Source organism: Orcinus orca, chromosome 4, assembly GCF_937001465.1.
Source record: "Orcinus orca chromosome 4, mOrcOrc1.1, whole genome shotgun sequence".
Lineage (NCBI taxonomy): Eukaryota > Metazoa > Chordata > Mammalia > Artiodactyla > Delphinidae > Orcinus > Orcinus orca.
In genome coordinates this window covers 151,681,024-151,704,277 of record NC_064562.1, presented here as the reverse complement: position 1 = coordinate 151,704,277, position 23,254 = coordinate 151,681,024, and the positions used below count along the sequence as shown (strand labels likewise).

The window sequence follows — 23,254 nt, the reverse complement described above, 5'->3', positions numbered from 1 at the left end:
GATCCTGCTGCACGGGTTGTGTACTGCACAACTCCAGAACCATTCTTAACAAACATCACAGCGTGACTACCTCCCTTGGAATTGTGCAGTGCGCAACCTGCACAACCGTGTGCATCACCCGTCCAGCACACGACGGGCAGAGCCAGGACCGAGACCCAGTTCTTTCCTCTAACTCTGAGGTCACTGCCCCTTCTTCTATTGCCTCCTGCAATCAGAAGACACCGCCCCCCCATCACCCAGTAGTTAGGTAAGAGCTGGGAAAGGAGGGGCCATCCGCAGGTGCCCACAAGGTCCCAGGCTGCACCCATCTGTCCATAACACTGACTACAGCCTGTAGGCCAGATGGCAACCTCTCAGCAGGGCTGTGTCCAGGTCCCATTTACATCTGCAGCCTTGCTACTGCCACACGCCCCCGACCCGGTACCCTCGGCTCTGGTTCCCCAAGCATGTGTGCTCTGAGTGTCCCCCCAAACCTTTGTAATCAGTCCCTCCCTCAGCACTGCCAGGCCCAGGCCAACTCACCTCCCCTGGGGAGCCTGACCAGACTCAGTGGGCTCAGTGACCGAGCTCACTCGTCTGGGGCCCAAGGCACCTGGTGACCCCTCCCAGACCTGTCCTTCAAGACTGTCCCCATGGGCTGGGCGCCCCTGACCCACAGTGGTGAGCGGAGAGCAGCAGGGGAGCAGGGGAATTACCAGGGGCTCCCCCACGGCCTCTCGCCCTCACCCCAGGCCCCACCCACCACCCACAAGGGGCAGGCTTCAAAGCCCCAAGAGCTGTCTTCCGGGTCTGATTAGTTCCCAGGACGGCTCCCTGCCTGTGTTTTTCTTTTTCTTGAAAACATGCCTGTCCCCGAGTGAACTGTCTCCCCCCAGCCAAAGACAGCGGTTACAGCTCCCGGGGGGCAATGCTGCTGTCCGCGACCCCCAGGCTCCCGTCTCTGGAACCCAGGGCTGAGGGCTGCAGCCGGAACTCCCTCTCCGTGAGCCACGCCAGCCGGGGTTCTGGGCACTGATGATAGCGGGGAGTTCTCACAGCAGTTCTGCAGGGCAGGAATCTTCACCCATTTTACAGGTGAGGAAAAAGGCTCCGAGAGGTCAGGAGACCCGCCAAGGCCTGCAGCCAGGTCCCAGACCCCCGACCCCCAGCACGGCTCTCTCCCCGTGCTGGTCCTCAGCCAGGGGGACTGGCTGTCCCACCCCCAGAAGAGCCCAGCCCTGGCCGGTCCTCAGCTTAGGGGCCAGCCTGGCTTTTCTGGCTGTGAATCCCACTGGGGCTGCAGCCAACCCTGTGGAGGAGAGGGCTCAGCTATCAGCTCGTTTGGGCTTTGTCAAAGGGGCCCCACAGGCCAGGCAGGACTCCGGGATGCCCACAGGGCCGCCCAAGCCACGGAAGCCAAGGTGGGGTCAGCCCCTGGTTCTCCTCTTACAGGAAGCCCTCCCTGCCCTGACTGGTCCGTCAGCTGACTCCTCTGGGTTCAGGCTCCTCAGCTGTGACGTGGGTACTGAACGAGGCCAGTGGAACCCCCGTGGGCAGGGCCTGGCACGTGGCAGCCGCTCCACAAACACTGCCCTCCAGATCCTTCCCGTCCTCCACCGCCCCACCTTCCTCTCACAAACTCCACTTATGTCAGATACGTCCATTTGTCAACATTTAGGTTTATTCCCACTAACGCCTATCAATTAACGCTTACATCGTGCAAAGCACTTGAAAATCATTATCTCGTTGATTGTCAATGACCCAGTGAGGAGGATCTGTTGTCCCCATTTCACAGATGAAGAAACCGAGGCGTGGAGAGCTTAGACTTGCAGCGTCTCTCCACGGGAAGTGGTAGAGCTGGGACTCACCCCTGAGCAGCCGGGAACAGAACTGGGTCTCAGTTGTGGTTCTGCCCATTATTTGCTAGAGGGGCTAGAGAATACAGTTGGGCAGGCTGTGCACTGCTACCCTCTGCACCAGACTGGGCGTTCAGTTTGGGATGCGCACACACCCACACGTCCTGGCCACATCTTTGCTACACTGAGGACAAGGGGTCTGTGATTCTATTCTCTTTCCAACCTGTTTATTCAACACCCTTATCAAAACCAAGCAGGGAGGCCACTTCCTCAAGGTGCTGGAGGCCTGCCCGGGGTACAGGACACCAGATGCACAGGCAGGAGGACCCGGGTTCAGCACAGCTGTCCCTCCCCACCTGGTGACCTCGGGTAGCCCGCTACACCTTGATGAGCCTTTTCTTCTAAAGGGCCGTGACAAAAACACCCAGACACGATGCGTGTTTAGCCCAGAGCACAAGGTCTCGCCCTTGACCCTGGTAAAAGCTGGTGGCTTCTCACCCTCAGAGCAGGCCCAGGAGGAGGCCGCTTTCAGACCCTCTGGCAGGACACACCGGCTCACTTGGTCAGCCGCTGGCTACTCCGTCATCCAGTTTGCATGAACCCCAGGCTTCCAAGGAGGCCAAGTGAATCTCTGCTTGGCCTCATTTCCCCAGAGCTCCCGGCAGCTGAGAGGTACGTACGTGTCAGGCCAGGTGGACGCAGCCAGTGGGTTGAGTCTGCCACACCCTTGCTCCAGCTCACCCAGCACAGTGCTCGCAGTGTGACCAAGTCAGGGCAGTTCATCCCCAGAGCGGCTGGGCGTCTCTGCTGGGTCCCCTCGGACGTGGACTTGAAGGCAAGGACGGACCTGGATTTGGGCTGGGTGGGGGTGGAGCTCCACAGGCCCCACAGGTCATGGCGGGGCCCCCAAAGCCTGGAGAGGTGATGAGCCTGCTACCCTGTCCCAAACCTAGGCCACCCCTTCTCAACGACACAAACGGAGCAATACTGCCGCCAACACACGGACAGGGCCACCCACCAGCCAGGCTCTTGTCACGGAACCCCGTGCCCCACTAGACACCCTCCATGCCAGAGTCCCCCGCCAGAACCTGACCACAGCTCTCCGAACCCGCTGCTCCAGGAGAGGCCCCGCCACCCATCCTGACCCCCTACCCCCCTCAGTCATGAGATACTAATGCTTCTGGAGCCTGTCCCCCTCGGCTGTCCCCCTAGCTCAGGCCTCATCAGTTCTTCCTCCTCAGGGCACCAGACTCGCACTAGCTGGGCCCCTGTACCCACTCTGTAAACCTGTTACCCATAAGCCTTCAGGGGTCCCTCACCTCCTAAAGATGGGTCACCCTCACAGCTCCTCCATCTGGCACCAGCTTGCTCAGCATTTCCTGCTGTCCTCCTCAGCACAGGCTCTCTTTGCATCAACCTCTCCATGGCTGTTTAGATGCCACCTCCTCCAGGAAGCCTTCCCTGATCTATGTCTTTCCCCATCCCGGCGATGGGTTCTCCCTCCCCTGAGTTCCACACATTGTCATCTGTCCCTCACAACACAGATGATCAGGGATTTCACAAGGACTCAGCTGGTGGGGGTGATGGTGGGCAGGCTGCAGAGGCCAGGACGTACTGAGCCTGCAGGCTGCATCAGAAGTCCTGCTTGGTCCCAGAGCCAGTGGTCCCAGAGTCACAGCAGGGCTTTGGGCTGGGGAGACGTGCGTCTCATACCCGCCCCCTCGGGCCACCGTGTGGAGGTGCATGGGAAGGGGAGAGGCCTGGGAAGACAGACTGGACGGGGTGCTGTGGGATCCCAGTGCACCTCCAGACCAGCTCAGTGAGCGTGGAGGGCGAGGGTGCTTCCCAGGCCAAGCCCTGGAGGGAAAAGCACAGCTGCACAGCACCCCGGGCCTTAAGCTTCTCTTGGCCGGACGCCTCGCTCTTCACGAGTCCCCAGGAGCTACCAGATGCTGCAGTTCAGCCCTGCTGTCTGGGCAGGGGGAGTGAGAGGAGTGGGGATGCCTGATGAGTCCTGAATGCAGAATTCTGAGACCCACAAGGCCCCAGGAAGCTGCTAAGAGGATTAAAAATCGAAAGCCAACAAAGCGCTTAAGTAAATAGAGCTGAGAGCCTCTGTTGGCACCTGCACTGGGGCTGAACGATGAAAGCTGATGATTAAATGCCACATTGTGAACCGCCCAGGGCTTGAGATTCTGATTTAACTGCACGCTTGAAGGCCTATTTGTCTGCAGCTGTAGGCAGAGAGCCTGTGTAAAGGGACACCTCTGCTCTCCGCAGACCCTCTGCACACAGTTCTCTGGGTTTTACTGTTCCATTGATAGCTATTCACCCACACCGTGTGGTATCTGCCTAGCACAGACATGGGAGTACACAAGAGCTCCACGGATAGGTAGTGAACCCATCATCACTGGAGGTATCCAAGGAGGGACGCCCACCACGTGGGCCAGCCTTTCATTCCACAGCACCTACTGAGCCCAGGTGCTGGACAGACGTCTGTCTGTGGCCACTGAGCTACTGTCCTCTTCTCACCCTCCTATTTCCCCCACTGTCAGTTTCTCCAGGACACAGATGGGGTCTGCCTCATTACAGGGGCCTTGTTACCAGCCCACGGCCAGCGGGACACACAGAGAAGGTGCTTCACAGACGTGGACTCCCTCAGTCAAGAATAAAGGTTTCAAAATGCCTAGAGCACCTCCAACCTCCCTGCTGATCCCCGGCACCCTGGAGCCTGATTCTAACAGCACCCACTACTTGGGAGAGCTGGCACTGGGAAGGGGACCACAGACACCACCGAGCTGCAGTGGGCAGGCGCCAGGCCCACCCTGAGCCCTCTGCCTCCCAGACCCACCAGGCGGCTGGTTCCGAGCCCCACGTCAGAAGGTGCAATGGGTGCTCAAGAAATGATAACGCCCATCTCCATGGCATCGAGTGGCACCGTGCTCCCGGTCTCCTGGGCACGATCCAAACACAAGACTGACCTCATCGTCCTCACTTCTCTTAAAACCTTTCAATGGCTCTCCCGTGTAATCATGGCTAAGCCCACATAACGCTTCCCAACCCGGGCTCCCCGGAACCCCGGTGTGCCAGGAGGTCACGCGTGTTCTGCCAGGAAAGGGCTCTGTTGAAGTTCTCTTGGGAAACCCTGGGTTTTATCGTTTGGTGGGTTTTTTCTTCCTTGCTGTAGGTTTTCTCAGAAGCTCTGATGGACTCACGCGGAGTGCGAACCCCCACTGCAGGGCCGGCGTTTACTTTCCCAGACTTCTGGGGCCGCAGGACACTTATTTTCAGAATCCCAGACATGACTCGGGAAGCCTGGCCTACAGGATGAAGCCGAAAACACGTTTATGGGCCACTTGTGGTCCTGTCCCAGCCAAGCCGCCCAGCCCTGGGTGTCTCTCACAAGCCTACACGTGCACGCGCGCACACACGCCTCCCCTGCACAACATCTGCTCTGGGCTACGTGGCTCACCATAGGCACATGGCCCCACGTGGTGGTTCACGCTGTCTTCTCTTCCCCGAAAGCCTAACCCTCCCGCTACCTGGAAGGCGTGTCCCCATCCTTGGGGATTCAGCTTAGAGGCCCCTCACCCCTGAAGGTTTCCCGGCACTCCAGGCAGCCGTGCTCCCCACGGCAGAGCCTGTTCTGGCGGTCAGCATCTCCTGGTGGGCAGCTGCGGGCTGAGGGCACACACCGCGGCCTGACAACTCCATCGCCGTGAGCTCCGGGCCCAGCGCAGGCTGCTGCACTCAGAGCACCTGCGGAACCGACGCCGGAGCCTGCGTTCCTGAGAGGTGCCCCAAACAAATAAGGGCACAGTAGGGTTTGCCAGCATTTTCTTCCACAGGGTCAACCTGTGTGGCAAGAAGCAACCCAGAGCCAAGTCCAGGTTAGGGGAGGCTGTTCTAAGGTGTGACGGGACTGAGAAATTTCCTACCCCGACGGCAGGTCCCCACGGAGCTCCAAGCAGCCCAGAGGCTCCACAAGCCCGCTCCCCATTCCTAAACAGCCCTCAGGTGACATGCGTTTTAAGCGCAGGGCAAGACAAGAAAGGAAACACCCCCTGTCACTCAAGTGGTGTCTCTCGAATATCAAGACTGGATATTTAAGGCCAGGAAGGATCGCTTTGCATCCGACACCCAGGCAGGCAGGGAGATGGGGACCAGGGGAAATGAGACACAACATAGGTAAGTTGTGATGAGGCCAGAGGCTGGAGAGATGTAGAGCTAGACCAGGCCCCTCGGGGTGGTTAGGAGAGCACCAGGTTTCACTGTTGACTACTTCTGTGACCTTGGGGACAGCACTTTACCTCTCCCAGCCTCAGTTTCTCCCCGGGGAGTGTGGACAATGAGGCTCCGCCCCGGCTCTGAGCCTGTTTCCCCAGGAGACCGCTTCATTCCACCCCCCACCCCCGCAGTGCCAGCGGAGCAGCCCGACCGAGAGCGCTTACCCGATGGGCAGGCGCCTTTCTGCAGCTGGCGCACGGGCGTCCCGGAGAGCTGCAGCGCGCGGCGGCTGGCCGCCTGCAGCGCGCACACGTTGGCGTAGGTGTGCCCGTCGGTGCCGCACACGGCGTGCGCCCAGCGACACCGACACACGCCGCGCACACACTCCAGGCTCTCCCCGCACGGCGAGTCTACGGCGCGGCCGCACGGCTCGCCCTCGACGGCGGCGCACACCAGGCAGCAGTTGCAGAGGTCGGGCACGTAGCCGCCGGGACAGCGGGGACTCGGGCACCGCGACACGTCGCAGCGCGCGGGGCACGACGTGGCCAGGGGCTCCCGGGCCAGCGCCAGCGCGACCAGAGCGGCCAGGACCAGCGCCCGCGCCTGCATGGCGGACGGGCCCGCGGCGGGCGGCAGCGCGGGGGACCGGCCAGGGGCGCACCGAGGCCGCTGCTCCGGGCGCCGACGGAGGGAACGCGGGCGGGAGCGCGGCCACACGCGCCGGCGGCTCAGGCGGGCGGGCGACGGGACCGCAGAGACATGCCCGGGGCACGGAGAACGCGGGGCACTGGGGAGGCGCCCGCTCCCTCTGGGCAGACGGTGGCGGGTAGCCGGCCCCGCCGCGTTTAAAGGCGCCGGCCTCCCGCCCGCCCTCGCTGGAAGGGGGCGGCCCGGCCCCTCCGCCAGCTCCGCCCCGGCCCAACCGCCCCCGCCCGGCCTTCCGGGCCTGGACCCACCCGAGGCCGAAAGCGGGGCCTGCCTGGTCTGGGAAACCGGTGTGATGGATATTCTGCGACCCCGCCCCCCGGCTAGGGGCCTTGGGGAGGAGAAGCCACCAGTGTGCGGGCCTCCGGCACCCCTGGGGATCCCTGAGCTAGCCGAGTTCAAGGCTGAGTTCCAGTGACCTCAGCTACTCCTCCTCCCCCTCCCCCTCCTAGAAATGGGCCGTCCCGGCTCCTCCCCACCGCCTGCCTGCCCCCCCCCCCCCCCCCCCCCGGGCCTCCTCAGCCAGGAAGCCCTCAGGACAGGCCCCGACCAATCCACGTTGGCGAGAGGGATGGATGTCACGGCTCCCCACCTCCACTGGGGACAGACCTTCCGGAAGTGCCGCCCCCACCCCCTGTCCTCAGGCTTTAGGGTTTGGAGGATGTGCTCCCCCAGGCTCTGGACAGGGCCTGTCTGGGGGCAGACCCGCCCTCGGTGCTCTGTGGCCCTGGCAGTTGTCTTACAGCTCCGTGCCTCAGTTTCCTCTCCAGGAAAGGGGAAGGAATAGCACTTGCTGCCTCATAGGACGTAGGGAGAGTCCCACGCAGTGGATGGTGGAGGAATGTCCGCAAGCACTTTGCGCGTGGCGCGCAGTCGGCCCATGGGACCGGGAGGCTGCTCCACCCTCCTGATTATTCCGCACACGGTCTCTGAAAAGCCACTTCAGACCCAGGCCCTGCGCGAGGGCCCAGAGCCTGGTGACCACGATGTCATCAGCGTGACGAGGGCTGTGGGGATCCGAGGAGAGGGCAGGACCCTCCTTTGGAGGTGAGCTTCAAGAGGGTGTAGGGTCTGGGACTGCCCTGGTGGTCCAGTGGTTAAGACTCCGCGTTCCCAATGCAGGGGGCCCGGGTTCGATCCCTGGTCAGGGAACCAGATCCCATATGCCGCAACTAAAGGTCCTGCATGCCGCAACTAAAGATCCTGCATGCCGTAGCTAAGACCCGGTGCAGCTAAATAAATAAATAAGAGGGTGCAGGGTCTGGATGCGGTCCTGGGCCTGGGGGCTGGCGGGGTCCAGCCGGGAGCTCTGCCCCACCTGGGCCAAGGGTCCACAAGCAAAGGCAAGTCAGAGTGGCGACCCATGCGGCAGAGAAAGCCCTCGGGTGCAGACCCTGGAGTTGGGGGTCTGTACCCTCTCTGGCAGGCCCTTCAGCCGCCTGGTGAAGTCTGGAGAGCCCTGCTCGGAATGATGTCTTTTAAATGCATAAAACAAGCGGCACAGCATCACTAGGGGGAGCAATGCTCTGATTAATCCAGGTAGTTAAACATATAAATCCACGGTGTGTACGTGGCTTCTCTGTGAACCGCTTGAATAAGATCTGGCCAGCAGTGGGACCCCCGGCCAGATTTCAGAGCACAAGGGGGTCTAGAGGTGCCTGCAGCCACTGCAGCATGGGGGGAAATACCTGTGTTCCTCTCGGTGACAGGGTCACAGGGGCCCTGTGGCTTGGGCCTGCTTCACCATGGAAGGATATGCTGGGCTTCAGGGGAGGGGATGGTGAAAATAAAGATTTTTTTTTTCATCCGAGTTTTCAGACACCCAGGTTAGGAACCTCTGGCTCAGAGGAGGGAGAGGGAGCTGGGGTGGGGGGGGAGGGACTGTGTCTGTTCCCTGAGGGCCTTGGCGTCCTTGAAGGACTGGGCACTGCTGAGAGGTTAGACTGGATGTGGCCCGTCTGACAGGTACGCTGGAGGAAGTGGCTCAGGCTGGGGTACAGAAGGGGAGCTGGGGACCCTGAGAGGCAGTGGCCGTGAGCGTAGGGTTGAAGGTCAGCAGGAGAACGGGCCGCAGGAGCCTGGGTCTTCCCTTTCTAAAAGGCCCTTTGACAAAGGGCAATGGGATATGCACTTCTGCCTCGAAAAACTGGAAATGCATTTTGCTTTGAAGATGTGGAGAATTTCAGGCCTTTCTTGGAATAACCCAGAATGCCAGGGGTGGGGGACCACAGGGCTGGTCTGGGCCTCCCCCAACCCTGGCCAGGGCTCCTGGCTTGTCTCTCCTCTAGGGAGGGTGCAGGTCTGAGGGGCAGAGGGAGTGGCCCACGGGCCCAGGACATCCTGGGGGACCCAGAGTAGGCTCCTTGGGGGGCCTCGGCATGCCAGACACCCAACCCTGCCGGGATGCTGCAGTGCACAGAAAAGCAGAGACCTGGGTAGGACCGGGAGCTCATTTCTTCTAAACCTTTTGTCTACAGGTGGGGAAACTGAGGCTCAGAGAGGTCCTGGGCTGGCCACAGCTGCAGACCAGAGCTCTCACGGCCCTCTACAGTTTACACAGGACAAAGCCTGCTGTCCTTGTGCCCTGAGGCTGTTCGGGTGCTCTGCTTACATGATTTGATGCCATATTCACGGCTGCCCTGGGAGGTGGGTATCGTGATCCTTGAAGGAAGCTCTGGGATGCACGGGTCACAGTGTGTGGCAGCCTGGGACTCAGTCCATGCCCTTCCCTCAAGACCACACTGCCCCCAACGGTCACCTGATTTGACCTTTACAACCGTCTTGCAAAGGGGATATTTATTCCCCTTGTACGGATGGGGAAACTGAGGCCCAAAGTGAAAGGGCCCATCCGTGGCTTCCGTTCTCCCCTCTGAAACTGGGGTGCAGTCCCTGGGTTTGCCTTTGTTTTTGCCTGAAATAGGCAGGCCCTTCTCACAGAGGCTGCAGTGAGCATGGCTGGCCCCGGGCCCAGAGTGCTCTGTCGGTGAAAAGGGAATCTGTTTCCAGATGTTCCTGCAGCTGCCAGGGAGACGGAGGGAGCAGCGCCCCCTGCTGCTCCGACTCCATCCTGCCTCTGGGTGCGAACCAGGGCACCTTCAGTGGCTTCCCCGCCTGCTGCGGGAGCCCCTCCCGCTGGATCTGAGTCTCCCCCTCCACCCCACCGTGGGTGGACGTCCTCGGAGGCCTGGGATGCTCCCAGGTGCTGCTTCAAGGAAGGTGGAGGTTCTCCCTATTTATTATTCATTCATTTATATTTACTCCCCCTTACCCCCCACCGTTGGTACTTAAGGCCTTTTACAAACAAGAACAAGATAAAAAGGAAGGAAGAGAAATCAATTAAAGCAAAAAAGAGTGAGAGAAAAATAACGGGAAGCCAGAGGTGGAGCTAATATACAAATTCTTGTCACGAGATGCTAGTTCTTAGCGCATGCCCGTAAATTTGGCTCCCAGCTTCCCGGTAGCCAAGGCAAAGACGGAAATGTGATGTCCATGTTGATGGAAGAAGCCATTCTCCAAAGCAGCCTGACTTCTCACTACTAAGGGGAGAGAGGTGTCCCCAGGGAGCCTCAGGAAGGATTCTGCAGGAGGGCCTGACACCTGCCACAGCTGGTTCCCTGAGGCTCCCCAGAAAATAGCTCTCAGTGGGAATGAGGGGCAAGCCAGACTAGGGATCCTGCAAGAAGCTGCACTCCTCAGCAGGTGGGATTCAGACCGGCCCAGGGGGAGCAGGGGAGCTCTGCAGTAAGTGCCCAAGCTTGGTGGAACGTCCTAGAACCTCATTCAGGACCTGGAGCAGGTGCTACTGAACTTGATGAACTCACTCGTGAGAACGCCTTCCCCATGTAACACACTATACCGCAGGGAAAGAGCTCCACGAACCTCTCAGTGCACGGGTTGGGTCAGCCCATGTGACACAGCAGGGCGAGAAGGTTCCAGAAAAGGGGAGCGGCCCATGAGGACTGAAGGCCATCAGACCCATGTCAACGAGGGCCGCAGACACTCTGCCCTGGGACCCTCTAAGAAAACATAGCCCGGGGACCGAGACATTCTCCCCATAGCCTGGCGCCCAAGGGCCCTGGCGGGGAGACCGGTGGGGTTGCCTGGCGCATCCCTGAGCACCGGCAGAGCAGCGAGCGGTGGGCGGAGGGCAGTCGTGCTCCCTGCAGACTCTGCCTCACGGTCACCATCTGGGTATGGTCACCATGTGGGTCGTGCCTGACTCCGCTCCAGATATCAGCCCCTCGCAGAGAGGGGCAGTGTCTCATCTCCCCAGCGCTGGCCAGGCTGGGCGCTGGCCAAGGTTACTTACACTAATTGGAATGGAATTGAGTCTGTCCAGGCGGGAGCCCTGGGGGACCTCCAGACCAGGCCTCCATCTCTGCACAGAGTTGGACAGCCGGCCGGACCTTGGTCCTCGGGTCGAGCTCTCCAAGCTCTGGGAAGCCTCTGCCCTTTGACCTGAACTTTGTCTAAGGCTTCACGTTGGATGAGGTCATGACTTAAGTCACTTTGGGGACTTCGCATCCCGACCGCACCTCGGCCTGCAGTAAGACTCGTCAGCCCACGTTAGTGGGTGACTCAGAGGGTGGGCCCCTGCACAGGGTTAGGGTGGGGAGGGGGTCAGGGTGGGTGGGACCCACTCTGTCTTCAGCCCCCAGCCCCTTGGCCCTTGCCACACTTGGAGGAGGTGAGTCTCTCTGAAAGAGAGACTTCCCTCCTCACCCCTGTGTCCTCCCTGGCCCCTGGCCTCCAGGGACAGAGGGGGAGGGGCAGGCACCAGCTAGCACTCAGGACTGCTCTGGGGACCCTGGGGAATAGGTGCTACTATAATCCCCATTTTGCAGGTGGGGCAGCCAAGGCACAGACAGGTGGGGTAAGGTGGCCAAAGGCACAGAGCCTGCCCGACACGGCACAAGATATGGACCCAGGGTGTATGGCTCCAGAGCGCATGCCCGCGGCCAGTCCACTGCGTGATCTCGGGGCAACCACACCATGACAGCACGCACGGAGGATGCTGGGACAGAGGGAAGCCTGGGGGCTGGACGGGGTCCACTCTGGGGCCCAGGGGAAAGGAGGGCCTTCCCTGAGTGGACTCTGAATGCTGGGGAGGGGCCTGCTGGACAGAGCAGGAAAACAGGGAACCCCAGGAGAGGGTGCAGGGGTGCAAAGGGGGCCAGCAGGGTTAGGGAAGGCAGGCCTTCTCTCTAGGGCAGTGGGGACCCCTGGAGGAGGAAAAGTAGCAGCACAACATGGTCAGCTGTTCTGAGACAACTTGCTCTGGCTACATGAGGGCCTGGATTGGCCAGAACGGGGGGTGCAGAAAGTAAGCGACCTGGCGGGGGATTCTGCAGAGATCCAGGTGCAAGGTGACGCCTTGGCCCCAAGTTGTTTGCGGGTAAGCGACAGAAAGCCCCACTCCAACTGGCTTCAGCAAAAGAGGGCTTATCGGTGCACCTTCCTGGTAGGGGCAAGGTGATCTAACGTCAGGTGTGGCCTGATCCCAGTCCCAGGTGGCAGGAAGGTAAGTCTCAGAGACTGAGCTGAAGGAAGCTGCACAGTGACCGAGACCAGCAGGTCTGGGTATTCCCTTCACAGAGGTGGACACTCTGCTTGCACACCTCTAGTGACGGGGAGCTCACTACCCATCAAGGCAATCCTTCCCGTTATTAGAATGTTCTTCCTTCAATTGAGCTAAATGCTGCTCCTGTAATTCCCATCTCTGGACTTTGCTGGACTCCAGGAGACTGTGGAGAGAACATCAGTTCCCTTATCTACAAAAGAAAGCTGCAGGGACTTCCCTGGTGGTCCAGGGCTAAAGTGTCCGCCTTCCGATGCAGGGGTTGTGGGTTTGATCCCTGGTGGGGGAACTGAGATCCCACACGCCATGGGGTAACTAAGCCCATTCACCACAACTACTGAGCTCACGCGCTTCACTGAAGATCCTGTGTGCTGCAACTAAGACCCGACGCAGTCAAAAAACAAAAATAAGAGTAAAGAAAATTTAAAATAATAAAGAAAAAAAAGAAGGTTGCAAACATCAAAGGCTGGTCATCACGTTGCTTCTCTATTAGTTCCCTTGTGACCTTGGGCCTCAGTTTTCTATCTATCTAGAGAATGACAAGAAGGAAACTTCCTCCTGGGGTTCCTAAGGACCAACAGAGGCAGTCCGTAGGGATGTAAGATGGCCCCCAAGGTTCCTGCCCCTGGTGTACACACCCTTCCTATGCCCCTTGAGTGTGGGTGGGCCTGACCTAATCAGGTGGGCCCTTAAAGGGGCCTGGGCCCTTCCTGAAGGCAGAGGCTCAAAGTGTAGAGGGATTGGAAGTGTGAGAGACCCATGGAGGGGGCCACAAGGCAAGGACCTGGGGTGACCTCTAGGAGCTGAGTGGTCCCCAACCGACGCCCACAAGACAGTGGGGACCTCAGTCCTACAACCGCAAGGAAATGAATTCTGCCAATAGCCTGAAGGGCCTGAAGATGTCTTCCCCGCTGGGCCTCTAGTCGGGGGTTGCAGGCAGCCAACGCTGTGTGAGACCCTGAGCGAGGACCAAACAAGTCGTGCCGGAGTCTTGCCCCACAGATACCACGAGACAATACATGTGCGTTGTTTCCAGCCACTAGGTTTGTGGTGATTCGTTTTGCGGCACAGAAAATGAATACAGGAGGTGAAGGCTGAGTAAGTGTGTCGGTAACTCTGAGGGGTGGAGGGGTGGAGGGGTGGAGGCGTGGAGGACAGCAGCCTGGAGGAGGGGAGGCAGCCCTTGGGGCCAAGCCCCAGCCCCGGAGACAGCCCTCCTGGGCCCCGCCTACTGGCCCAGCTCTGCCCCGTCTCGGGGAGTTTCTTTAAGTACCACAAGGCGGGCGCTAGTTACACCCACCCCTTGGGAGCAGAAAACTAAGCTAGGAGAGGTTGAGTGGCTTTCCCAAGACCCCGCAGCCATTAGGCAATGGACCCAGGGTTAGAAAATAGTCGGGTCTGAACCCAAAGTTCATGCTCTTACCCCAGCACCACACTTCTGTTCCATGCCCATTTTATAGAAGGGAAAACTGAGGCCCAAGAAGGGGAGGTGGGTTGCAGAGATGCCGGGCTAATTGTTAACAAAAGGTCACATGATTGAGCCTCAAAGCATCTGTGTCTGGTCCTCACCACATCCTCCCACTGACATGCCCGTTTCACAGATGAAAAGAGCGGGGCACAGAGGTTCAATAACTCGCCCAAGGTCACACAGTGAGCAAGGGAGCTACAGAATCGGGATTGGAACCCAGGCAACGTGCGTCTCCTACAAAAGCTGGTTTGGAACCAGCAGGGCTGCGTGAGGGCCAGGCAAGGAAATCTGAGAGGAAGGAGTGGGTAGACGTCATAAAGGGATCCAGGCTGATTGAAATGATGAAATCAGAGCTGTCCGGCCAGCAGGCCTTGGTCCTTTTCCCTTCTTTCAAGACAACAATTCTCCGGTTTGACTGTCTGCAGCCCAAGCCCTTCTTGGAAATCACCCTGCCCCACCTCAACACTGACAGGAGTTGGACGTGAACCTCCCCCTGGACCAGAGCGGCCCACCCCACTCCTGGGAGGGCACATCCTGTCCGTCCTGTCCAGCAAGGCGGCCCTCACTGGACAGCCGGCTCACCCCCAGCCAACGGAGCAGCTGTCCTGGAGGCTGCTGGGCCTCTGTCCACCCTCTGAGGAGCCGCCAGCCTTTCTTTCAGCCCCGGAGGCTCTTCTCCATCCTCGCCGGAGCTGGCGGGCAAGTTGATGCCCAGAAACAGTCACTCTGCCCGTCCAGGGTGTCACGATGGGCAGGCTTGTTGGGAGTAATGGGCAGGGATCTGGCGCCCCTCTCCCCTCTCCCCTGGGCCACACTGCTCTCCGGGACCCCTGAGTTGTGTCCACACGGTCCCAGCGGGCTGCTAGACTGAAGGTGAGCCAGAGAGGAAGCACTTCAGAACTGAGGGCGAGGGGACCGCCTGCTGGCCCTCTGGGGCTCCTCTCCAAGCTTTCATGCTGCTAATGGGACACAGGTGCTCCCTAGGCCCCCGCCCCGTCAACGGTCCTAACGTGAAACCCGTTCCCACCATGCTCTGTGCCCAGGTGTGGTTTAACCCCCGGGGCGGGGGGTCCCTGTGCAGAAACTCTTACCATCCCCATGTTTCAGGCCTAGGGAGGTGAAGCGACTCACCCAGGGCTGCACAGCTGGGCCCTGGTTTGTGGGTGGCCAGCTGGAGACTGAGGTCACCCAGTCACAAAGATGAGCTGCTCCGGGCCAGAGGGAGTCCCACAAGAGTCTAGAGTCCCCACTGACCATCCTCATGGCTTGCACCCCCTCAGGGATGGGAGCCCCTCCCACACACCCTCCAGGGCAGCCCACCCCCCTTTGTTCCCTGACCTGGCAGAACCTCACACCCACGTGTGTCCTGCCAGGCCGGGCTCCCTCAGCCTCTCAGCCTGGACCCAGGGCAGACCTCCCGGCACCCACCCTGTGACAGTATGAGCCCTGGAGGCAGATCCTGGTGCTTTCTGAGAACCGCTTCCCATTTTCCCAATCGGCTGGAGCCTGGTTTCCTGTCCTCCTCATGAAACTCAGGTGGGTCTGAACCCAGGGCCATTCAAGGGTGAGCCCTGATCGGCTGAGCTCGTCAGTATATCCCATCCCCCTTCCATGGTGCTTGTTTCAGGGGTGGGTCCTTCACCCAACGAGAGCCAATCCATGTAAGGTACCGTTGGCTGACACTGTCAGGAGGAAACATTTCCTTCTGCACAGACACCTTCCCTCAGCGTGGGAACCAGGAAAAGTGCGACTGGCGGCCATCTGATGACCCTGAGGGGACAGTCTGCCTTGAAATGGAGCCAACTGATGAGTGGAACTGAGAAAAGGAGAGAAGGCAAGCTGGTCTTGAGCCTGGATCATGCCATGCCTGAAGCTGTTTTTTCTAAGCCATCAGTCGATTGAGCGAGTAAATCCTCTGTAACGTTGAGGTCAGCTTCATCTGAGTTTCCTACAGTTCCCCGCAGCTTAGATTGTCGTACAGGGGCTGTGCCCAGCCAGACCCTGACAATAAACAGAGATTCAAGAGGGGAGGTCAGCCAAGTGGCGGGGGTCGTGCACCTGTCACTTACAGAGTGCCTGCCACTGCTGGGCACTGTCTCGTTTATGCCCCCATGACAAGGTTCCCTTTGTGCAGGTGAGGACCTGAGGCCAAGAGATCGCCGAGTCTCACCCAAGGCTAGGATTTGAACTTGGGTCTGTCTGACTCCAGAGCCCATGCCCTCCTCTGCCCCTAGGCAATCCCCAGGCACTGCATGTGTGCTGGAGCCCAGAGCCTGGCCACACTGGACATCCAGAACCAGGGAGGCCGTGGGACTCCCCACCCTGTGGACCCCACCAAGCACAGCCAGCCCGCCAAGTCCACTGGCACTCTCTGGACCGCGCATGTCAGGGGAGCAGCGCTAGCTGGCTCTGAGTGTCCCTGCAGGAGGCACGGGCATGGCCTACGCCTGGCACTTTGGGAGGCAGCGTGTGGTATAGCCGTGAGCCAGCTCCAGGATGCAGGGGGCTCCAAGCTCAAGTTCTAGGCTCTGCCACGTCCTGCTGTGTGACTGCGTCAGTGCTCTTTCGTCTCTCTGACCCTCAGTTTCCTCCTCCTTAAAATGGGCACACTGAGCTTCCCTGGTGGTGCAGTGGTTAAGAATCCGCCTGCCCATGCAGGGGACACGGGTTCAATCCCTGGTCCGGGAAGATCCCACATGCCGTGGAGCAACGAAGCCCGTGTGCCACAACTACTGAGCCTGCGCTCTAGAGCCTGCGAGCCACGACTACTGAACCCACGCACCACAACTACTGAAGCCCGCGGGCCTAGAGCCTGTGCTCCTCGATAAGACAAGCCACCGCAATGAGAAGCCCGCGCACCGCGACAAAGAGTAGCCCCCGCTCGCCGCAACTAGAGAAAGCCCATGTGCAGCAACGAAGACCCAACGCAGCCAAAAATAAACAAAAATAAAAATAAGTAGATTTATTAAAAAAAAAAAAGGGCACACTTGGCTCTCACCCTCCTGTGCACTACATCGCTCTCAGCTGCCACCAGGTAACCAGCTGAACAGGCGGCAAAGAACCAGGGCCCCTGTCCCCACCTCTCAGCCTGGGTACCGCCTCCGCTAAGTACCTCAGGACTAAACGTACCCCACAACTCCCAGCCCTGTGGATGATGGTTTCCAGCCTAAACACACGCCCCTCACCCGCCCATCATCTCTTTGACTCTCATCCACTCCCCTGGCCCAAGCCCACCCCTCCCCTCTCTCCCAAACCCCGGACGTCTGTCCCCATCCCCACCGAGTGACTGTGTGACAGCACATCCAGTGACCTGTTCCCAGGACTCCTCACCGCAGGGAATTCCTCCTCTAGCCCTCCTTGGTCCCGGCTCTTATATCACCAGAAACCGCTCCACCTCCGAAATCTCAGTTTCTAACAATGGTTTTATTTTATTTATCTATTTATTCTGGCTGTGCCGTGGGGCTTGTGGGATCTTAGTTCCCCGACCAGGGACTGAACCTGGGCCACGGCAGTGAAAGCACTGAGTCCTAACCACTGGACTGCCATAGAATGTCCCCCCCTTGGTTTTAAAAACAAATATAACAACTTCATCGGGATATAATTCACATGCCGTACAATTCACCCTTTTATAGAGTACGATTCCGTGGTTTTTTGATATATTCACAAGTGTGTACAACCATCGCTACAATTAATTTTAGAACGTTTCCATCACCCTAAAAAGAAACCCTGTACCCGTCAGCTGTCACTCTGCGTTTCCCCTTCGCCCAGGCCCTGGTGACTGCTCATCTATTTTCTGTCTCTGGGGATTCGCCTGTTCTGGACATTTCATGGAAACGGGATCCTACAGCACGTGGTCCTGCTGTGATTGTCTTCTTTCACTGACCATCACGTTTTCAAGGTTCAACCACGTTGTTGCATGTATCGGCGCTTGATTCCTTTTCACGACTGAGTAATGTTCCATCCTGTGGATATACCACATACTGCATTTCCATTTGTAATCCATTGTTATCCATTAATGGATGTTTGGGTTGTTTCCATTATGGAAAACACTGTGAACCTTCATATGTAAATTTGTGTGGCCATAAGTTTACAGTTCTCTTGGGTACATACCTAGGAGCGGAATTGCTGAGTCATATGGTAATTCTATGTTTAACCATTTGAGGAACTGTTTTCCAAGGTGACTGCACCATTTCACGTTCCCATCGGCAGTGAGGCTCTGATTTCTCCACATCCTTGCCAATACCTTTTATTTTCTGTCTTTTAAAAAATTAACATAGTTATCGTACTAGGTATGAGGTGGTATCCCCTTGTGGTTTGGATTTGCATCTCCCTAATGGTGAGCATCTCTTCGTGTGCTTATTGGCCATTTGAATATTTTCTTTGGAGAAATGTCTATTCAGATTATTTGCCCATCTTTAAACTGGGTTACATGCCTTTTTATTATTGAGTTATAAGAGCTCTTTATACATTCTGGATAAAATCCCTTTATGAAATATATAATTTGCAAATATTTTCTCCCATTCTGTGAGTTGCCTTTTCACTGGTATCCTTCGAAGCACAAGAATTTAATTTTAACATGGAGTCCAACTTGTCTATTTTCTCTTTTGTTGCTTGTGCTTTCGGTGACCTATCTAAGAAGCCTCTGTAACCCAAGGTCACAACGATTTATTCCTGCATTTCCTTCTAAGAGTTTTATAGCTTTGGCTCTTCCATTTAGGGCTATGATCCATCTTGAGTTCATTTCCGTATGTGGTGTGAGGTAGGGACCCAACTTCATTCATGTGCATGTGGGATGCCGTGGTCCCAGCACCATTTGATTAAAAGACTATACTCTCCCCACTGAGCAGTCTTGACACCCTCTCCCCTCCCCCACTCTGATATGTAGCACTTTGTCCACCACCTGTCCTGCTCACGTGCCCCTCTGCAACGGTTCTGAGTCCCAGACCCCCTGGAGACGACCAGGCCTGACCTTTCCCGTTTTCTGGAGTCAGTCATCGTCCTGGGGATTTTCCTCTCCCTTCCTTGGGCAGCTCTGATCTTAGTGTCCATTCCTCAAGAAGTCCTCGCGAAGCCTGTTCTCTCCTCTTCGCTCTCTGTCTCTGTCTCTCTTTGTCTCTCTACCTCTGTCTCTCTCTATCTCTCTGTCTCTGTCTCTCGCACAGGTTTTCTCCTGGAATATTTGAGGGCGAGTGGCAGACATGAAATCTCTTTACCTTCAATTTCTCGGCGCACATGTCCTAAGCACAGGGCACCCCCTGCATATCCACAACCCAGTGAGCAAAGTCTCAGGTCTGCTTCTGGGGAACCCGGCCAAAGGCGGGCTGAGGTGAGAGGGCAGACCATCTGAGTGTCCAGCCTGAGGTGAGGCTGGGAACCCAGCCCAGAAAGGGGCAGAGTTGACATCTGAACCCAGGAAGACTCCACAGCATTTCGGCAGCGCCCTGGGGACGCTGCCCTCGAGGCTTGCAGCTTACGGGGTGGGACAGAGGTGCTGACCCCGGCACTGGGACCCAGGCAGCCTCTTCGCCCTCCCCGTGGCAGGCTCGTGTCACTGTCTGCAGCGTGTCTCCCCACCAGCTGGGCAGACAGGCAGGGACACCGCCCTGCCCCACCGCACACACCTGCCTTCCCACCTGGCGATGCTCTGCCTGTGAGACGCCAGGTGGTTGTTGGCTGTAAGTGTGTCCGGTGAGGGAGTCGAGGTGCAGAGAGACGGAGGTGCCGCTTATAGCACGGGGACGCCCGCTCCTTCCCAGGATCCAGACTCTGGGCGGAGTGCCCATGGCCAGGGCTGTGCTGCCCGGGACTGGACACAGTTCCTGCCTCCCAGGTCCAGCCAGAGGGCACTGATGGTGGCGCGGACGTCCCCACCGGGCAGCACTCAGCATAGCCGGAATGTCCCACCGCCTGGAGGAGCCTGAAGGAGGCTCTCTGTGGCCAGCGTGTGGGCAGGGATGGAGAGGTGGGCTCTGGCCGAAGATTCCAATCAGGGCTCCTGGGGGGCAGGGGCTGGAGGGTGAGCTGGGGTGTGTCCTTGAAGGGTGGCGTTGGCCGCTGTGTGGCCAGGAGGGGCGAGGCAGGGCTGAGCGGGGATCGTGCCCATCCAGGCTGCGTCCCAGTGGTGTCCAGCACTGAGCTCGGCACTTTTGTGGCACTTTGAGCTGCAGACACAATGCCCCTTCACCCTTAGCACCCTGTGTGGATACGGTCCGTGCAAAGCCTGCCAGGCTGTTCCCATGCTGCGCGCGGCCGGGGCCCCTATAATTTCCCTGAAGGCTGGGCCGGGAGCCTCAGCCTCAGGGCCCGAGGTTCCCTGTCCCCTGTGAGGCCCCAGCGCTAGGCCCCAGCGCTAGGCCAGCTCCCGTCACTCCCCAGCCCTCCCTGACTTTGTGCAGACACAGCACTTGGGCTCCTACTCTGGCCCAGCTGTCCTGGGTGACCTCACCTCCGAGGCATGCCCCCTGCCCGCACCCCTTCCCCCTCCCCTGCTCCGGGCCTGGCGCTCCAGTGCGTGGACTGGGCTCCAGGGCCTCCACAGGGTGTAGCTCAGGCCCCTCCTCTCCCTCTCCTGGGGCCCTGCAGCCCCCAGTTCTCTGCCTCCCAGCTTGGCCAGGCTCCCTGCAGTGACACATCTGTCTGCAGATGGATGCATTGCTTAATGCTACGGAACTGTACACCTAGAAATGATCTAAAAGGTGAGTTTTATGTTATAGCTATTTTACCAAGCCTAGTTTACTGGCAATAAAGGGCCTCACGCTGTGATGCAGTCAGCCCCCGCCATCCCACGTCTGTCACCTCTGCGCCACCTGGGGAGATTCCTGCTGGCAGTACTCACCCCCAGGCCGCTGCCCACACTGCTTTCCCTCCGAGCGGAGCGCCCGCTTCATCTGGGAGTGCCCTCTGTGTTCCGAACCCGTGCAGGGTGCCTTTGGGGGATGGGGACACCTGGACAGACGGAGGGACAGGGACAGATTCTTGTACAGGCGAAATGCTGCTCGCAGCAGGCTCCTAGGAATGTATCCCGAGGAGCTGAACAGTTAAGGCTTTGCACAAATTCTGAGCTGTGATACGTCCCATGGCGCTGTTTATGACATGGAAAACCAGGTGTGACTTAACGCCACGTGGCAGGGGGTCTGAGGGATGCTGTGTCGTGGGGCACGGCACTGGTATGCAGCCTTCCACTCAGAGCAAGTGGAAAGTGTCACTTTACCTCCTAGGGTGACAAAAGGGGTCACACCCCAGAGGGGCCCTATGATGCCATTTTGGTTAAACTTAGACGGGATGTATGCCTACACATCTTTCTATCAAAATCTGGAAGGAAGTTCTCTGACATGTGCACCGCGGTGGAGGGACCCTGGTGATTTTTTTTTTTTTTAATTGGGGTATAGTTGTTTTACCGTGTTGTGTTAGTTTCTACTGTACAGCGAAGTGAAGTGAGTTCCCTGTGCTCTACAGCGGGTTCTCATTAGTTACATACTTTATACACATTAGTTAGTGTATCCATGTCAATCCGAATCCCGCAATTCACCCCCCGATACCCCACAGCCCCGCTCCCCCCTTGGTGTCCATACGTTTGTTCTCTACATCTGTGTCTCTATTTCTGCCCTGCAAACCGGTTCATCTGTACCATTTTTCTAGATTCCACATACATGCGTGAACATACGATATTTATTTTTCTCTTTCTGACTTACTGCCTTTCTCTCCATTGATGCGTATGGAGGGTATAACTTCTAATAGTTGTTTCATAGAGATGTGTGTGTGCGCACACGTGGGCACATGCATATGTGTGTGCAATGTGTGTGCGTGCACGTGTGTGTATGTGTTGATGCGGTGTGTGTATTGCTTTGGGTGTGCAGGGGCCCACCTATGTGTGCTCACGCGTGCATATGTGTGTACGTGTGTGTGCGTGTGCAGGGTGTGTGTGCTGGGTGTGGTGTGTGTGGGCCTGCTGTGCCTGGGTGTGTGTCGGCGTCTGCACTCTAGCCACTGTCCCGCCCAGCAGACAGTCCTGGTCCCCGAGGTGCATTCCCAGGGCCAGGAAGAGAGTTCTTCCCAGACTTCCTGTCCTGGGACTCATTCCTGGAGGCCCATGGCCTCCAGCGGGGTCTGGGCAGGGGCCAGGGTGCTGAGAGCGCAGCGCTGGTCAGTTTCCCGGGGACAGAAACTTGCTTTTCCCTTTGCTGCCACAGACCAGAAGAGCAGAGCTTGGCAGGTCTCAGAAAGCACCCACCCGGAGTGTACAAGTGGGGAAACCGAGGCCCAGGGAGGGCACGAACTACGCCCAAATCAGAGCGCACGTGAGCAGCACAGTGGGGACGTGGACTCGCGGCTCAGAGCCCTGCAGCTCCTGCCCCTTCGGCCACCCCCCCAAGGGGTCCCTCCCCCGCAGGCCGGCCGCTGGCTGCGCAGGAACAAAATAGACATGAGCCCTGCCCTCGAGGAGGTAGGTCCAGGAGCATTTATTGAGCACCACTGCGTACACCGCCGGGACAGGCCAGGGGACAAGTTTCCAGTCTGCATTTGGCCAGAGTCCGCATTGGAAATTGTCCTTGAGACCACGTGCCCTGTGCAAGTCGCAGCTCTGCCACTCCCCAGCTCTCAGCTGTGAGCAACGACCCAACTGTCTGAGATGCTGTGTCCTCACCTGTAAAGCGGGGGTGACCATGCTGACCTGCCCCAGTGGGGTCAAGGGTGACCTCCCCAAAGTGCTGCCCGGACAGCGCTCAGTAAACACGCTCACGGCCTCCCATCTGCTGCTCCCCGACAGCCTGCATCACCCCCGCCATGTCCCCATCCTCTGTGCCTGCACACCGGGGAAACGCCTGTGTGATGATGTCACCTGGGCACGCCGACACAGCCACTCACTCAGGCAGTGTCCAGCCCTCTGCCAGGGGCGGGGAGGGCCGGGGGTAGTGGGGGACGGGCATGTCTGCGCACCCGGGAGGGTCTGGCCCTCTGTTATCCATCCTTCTCAACGTCTCTGTTTCTGTCTCTCTCTCAAGTTGGGAAAAGTAACTGTTATTATTGTGCAACTCATTTCTTACAGTATTGTGATTCCTACTGGTGCTTCTAATAATAGAATATTCTCGTGGATCATTTAGAAAGTAGGAAAGAATAGGCAGACCGTTTTTTAAAGTGTTTTTAAAAATTTATTTATTGATACACGTACATATGTATGTTTGGCTGCGTTGAGTCTTCATTGCTGCGTGCGGGCTTTATCTACTTGCGGCGAGAGGGGGCTACTCTTGGTTGTGGTGCGCGGGCTTCTCATTGCAGTGGTTTCTCTTGTTGCCGAGCAGGGGCTCTAGGCGCAAGGGCTTCAGTAGTTGTGGCTCGTGGGCTCTAGAGTGCAGGCTCAGCAGCTGTGGTACACGGGCTCAGTAGTTGTGACACATGCGCTTAGTTGCTCCAAGGCACGTGGGATCCCGCCGGACCAGGGAT

At 58.3% G+C, this 23,254-nt stretch overlaps 1 protein-coding gene across 3 annotated transcripts in view; it reads right to left on the bottom strand.

Moving 5' to 3' along the window:
- The window catches only part of HTRA3 (HtrA serine peptidase 3), a 30,512-nt gene extending 23,552 nt beyond the window's left edge, over positions 1-6,960 (bottom strand). Inside the window, exon 1 of one of the 3 annotated variants that reach the window (XM_049709284.1) lies at positions 6,287-6,960. In XM_049709284.1, coding sequence (XP_049565241.1) covers positions 6,287-6,671 — 385 coding nt within the window. In that variant the 5' untranslated portion in view covers positions 6,672-6,960. The remainder of the gene's footprint in view (positions 1-6,286) is intronic. The other 2 variants (XM_033419508.2, XM_004265154.4) reach the window with 2 other exon arrangements.
- Positions 6,961-23,254: the final 16,294 nt, after the last annotated feature.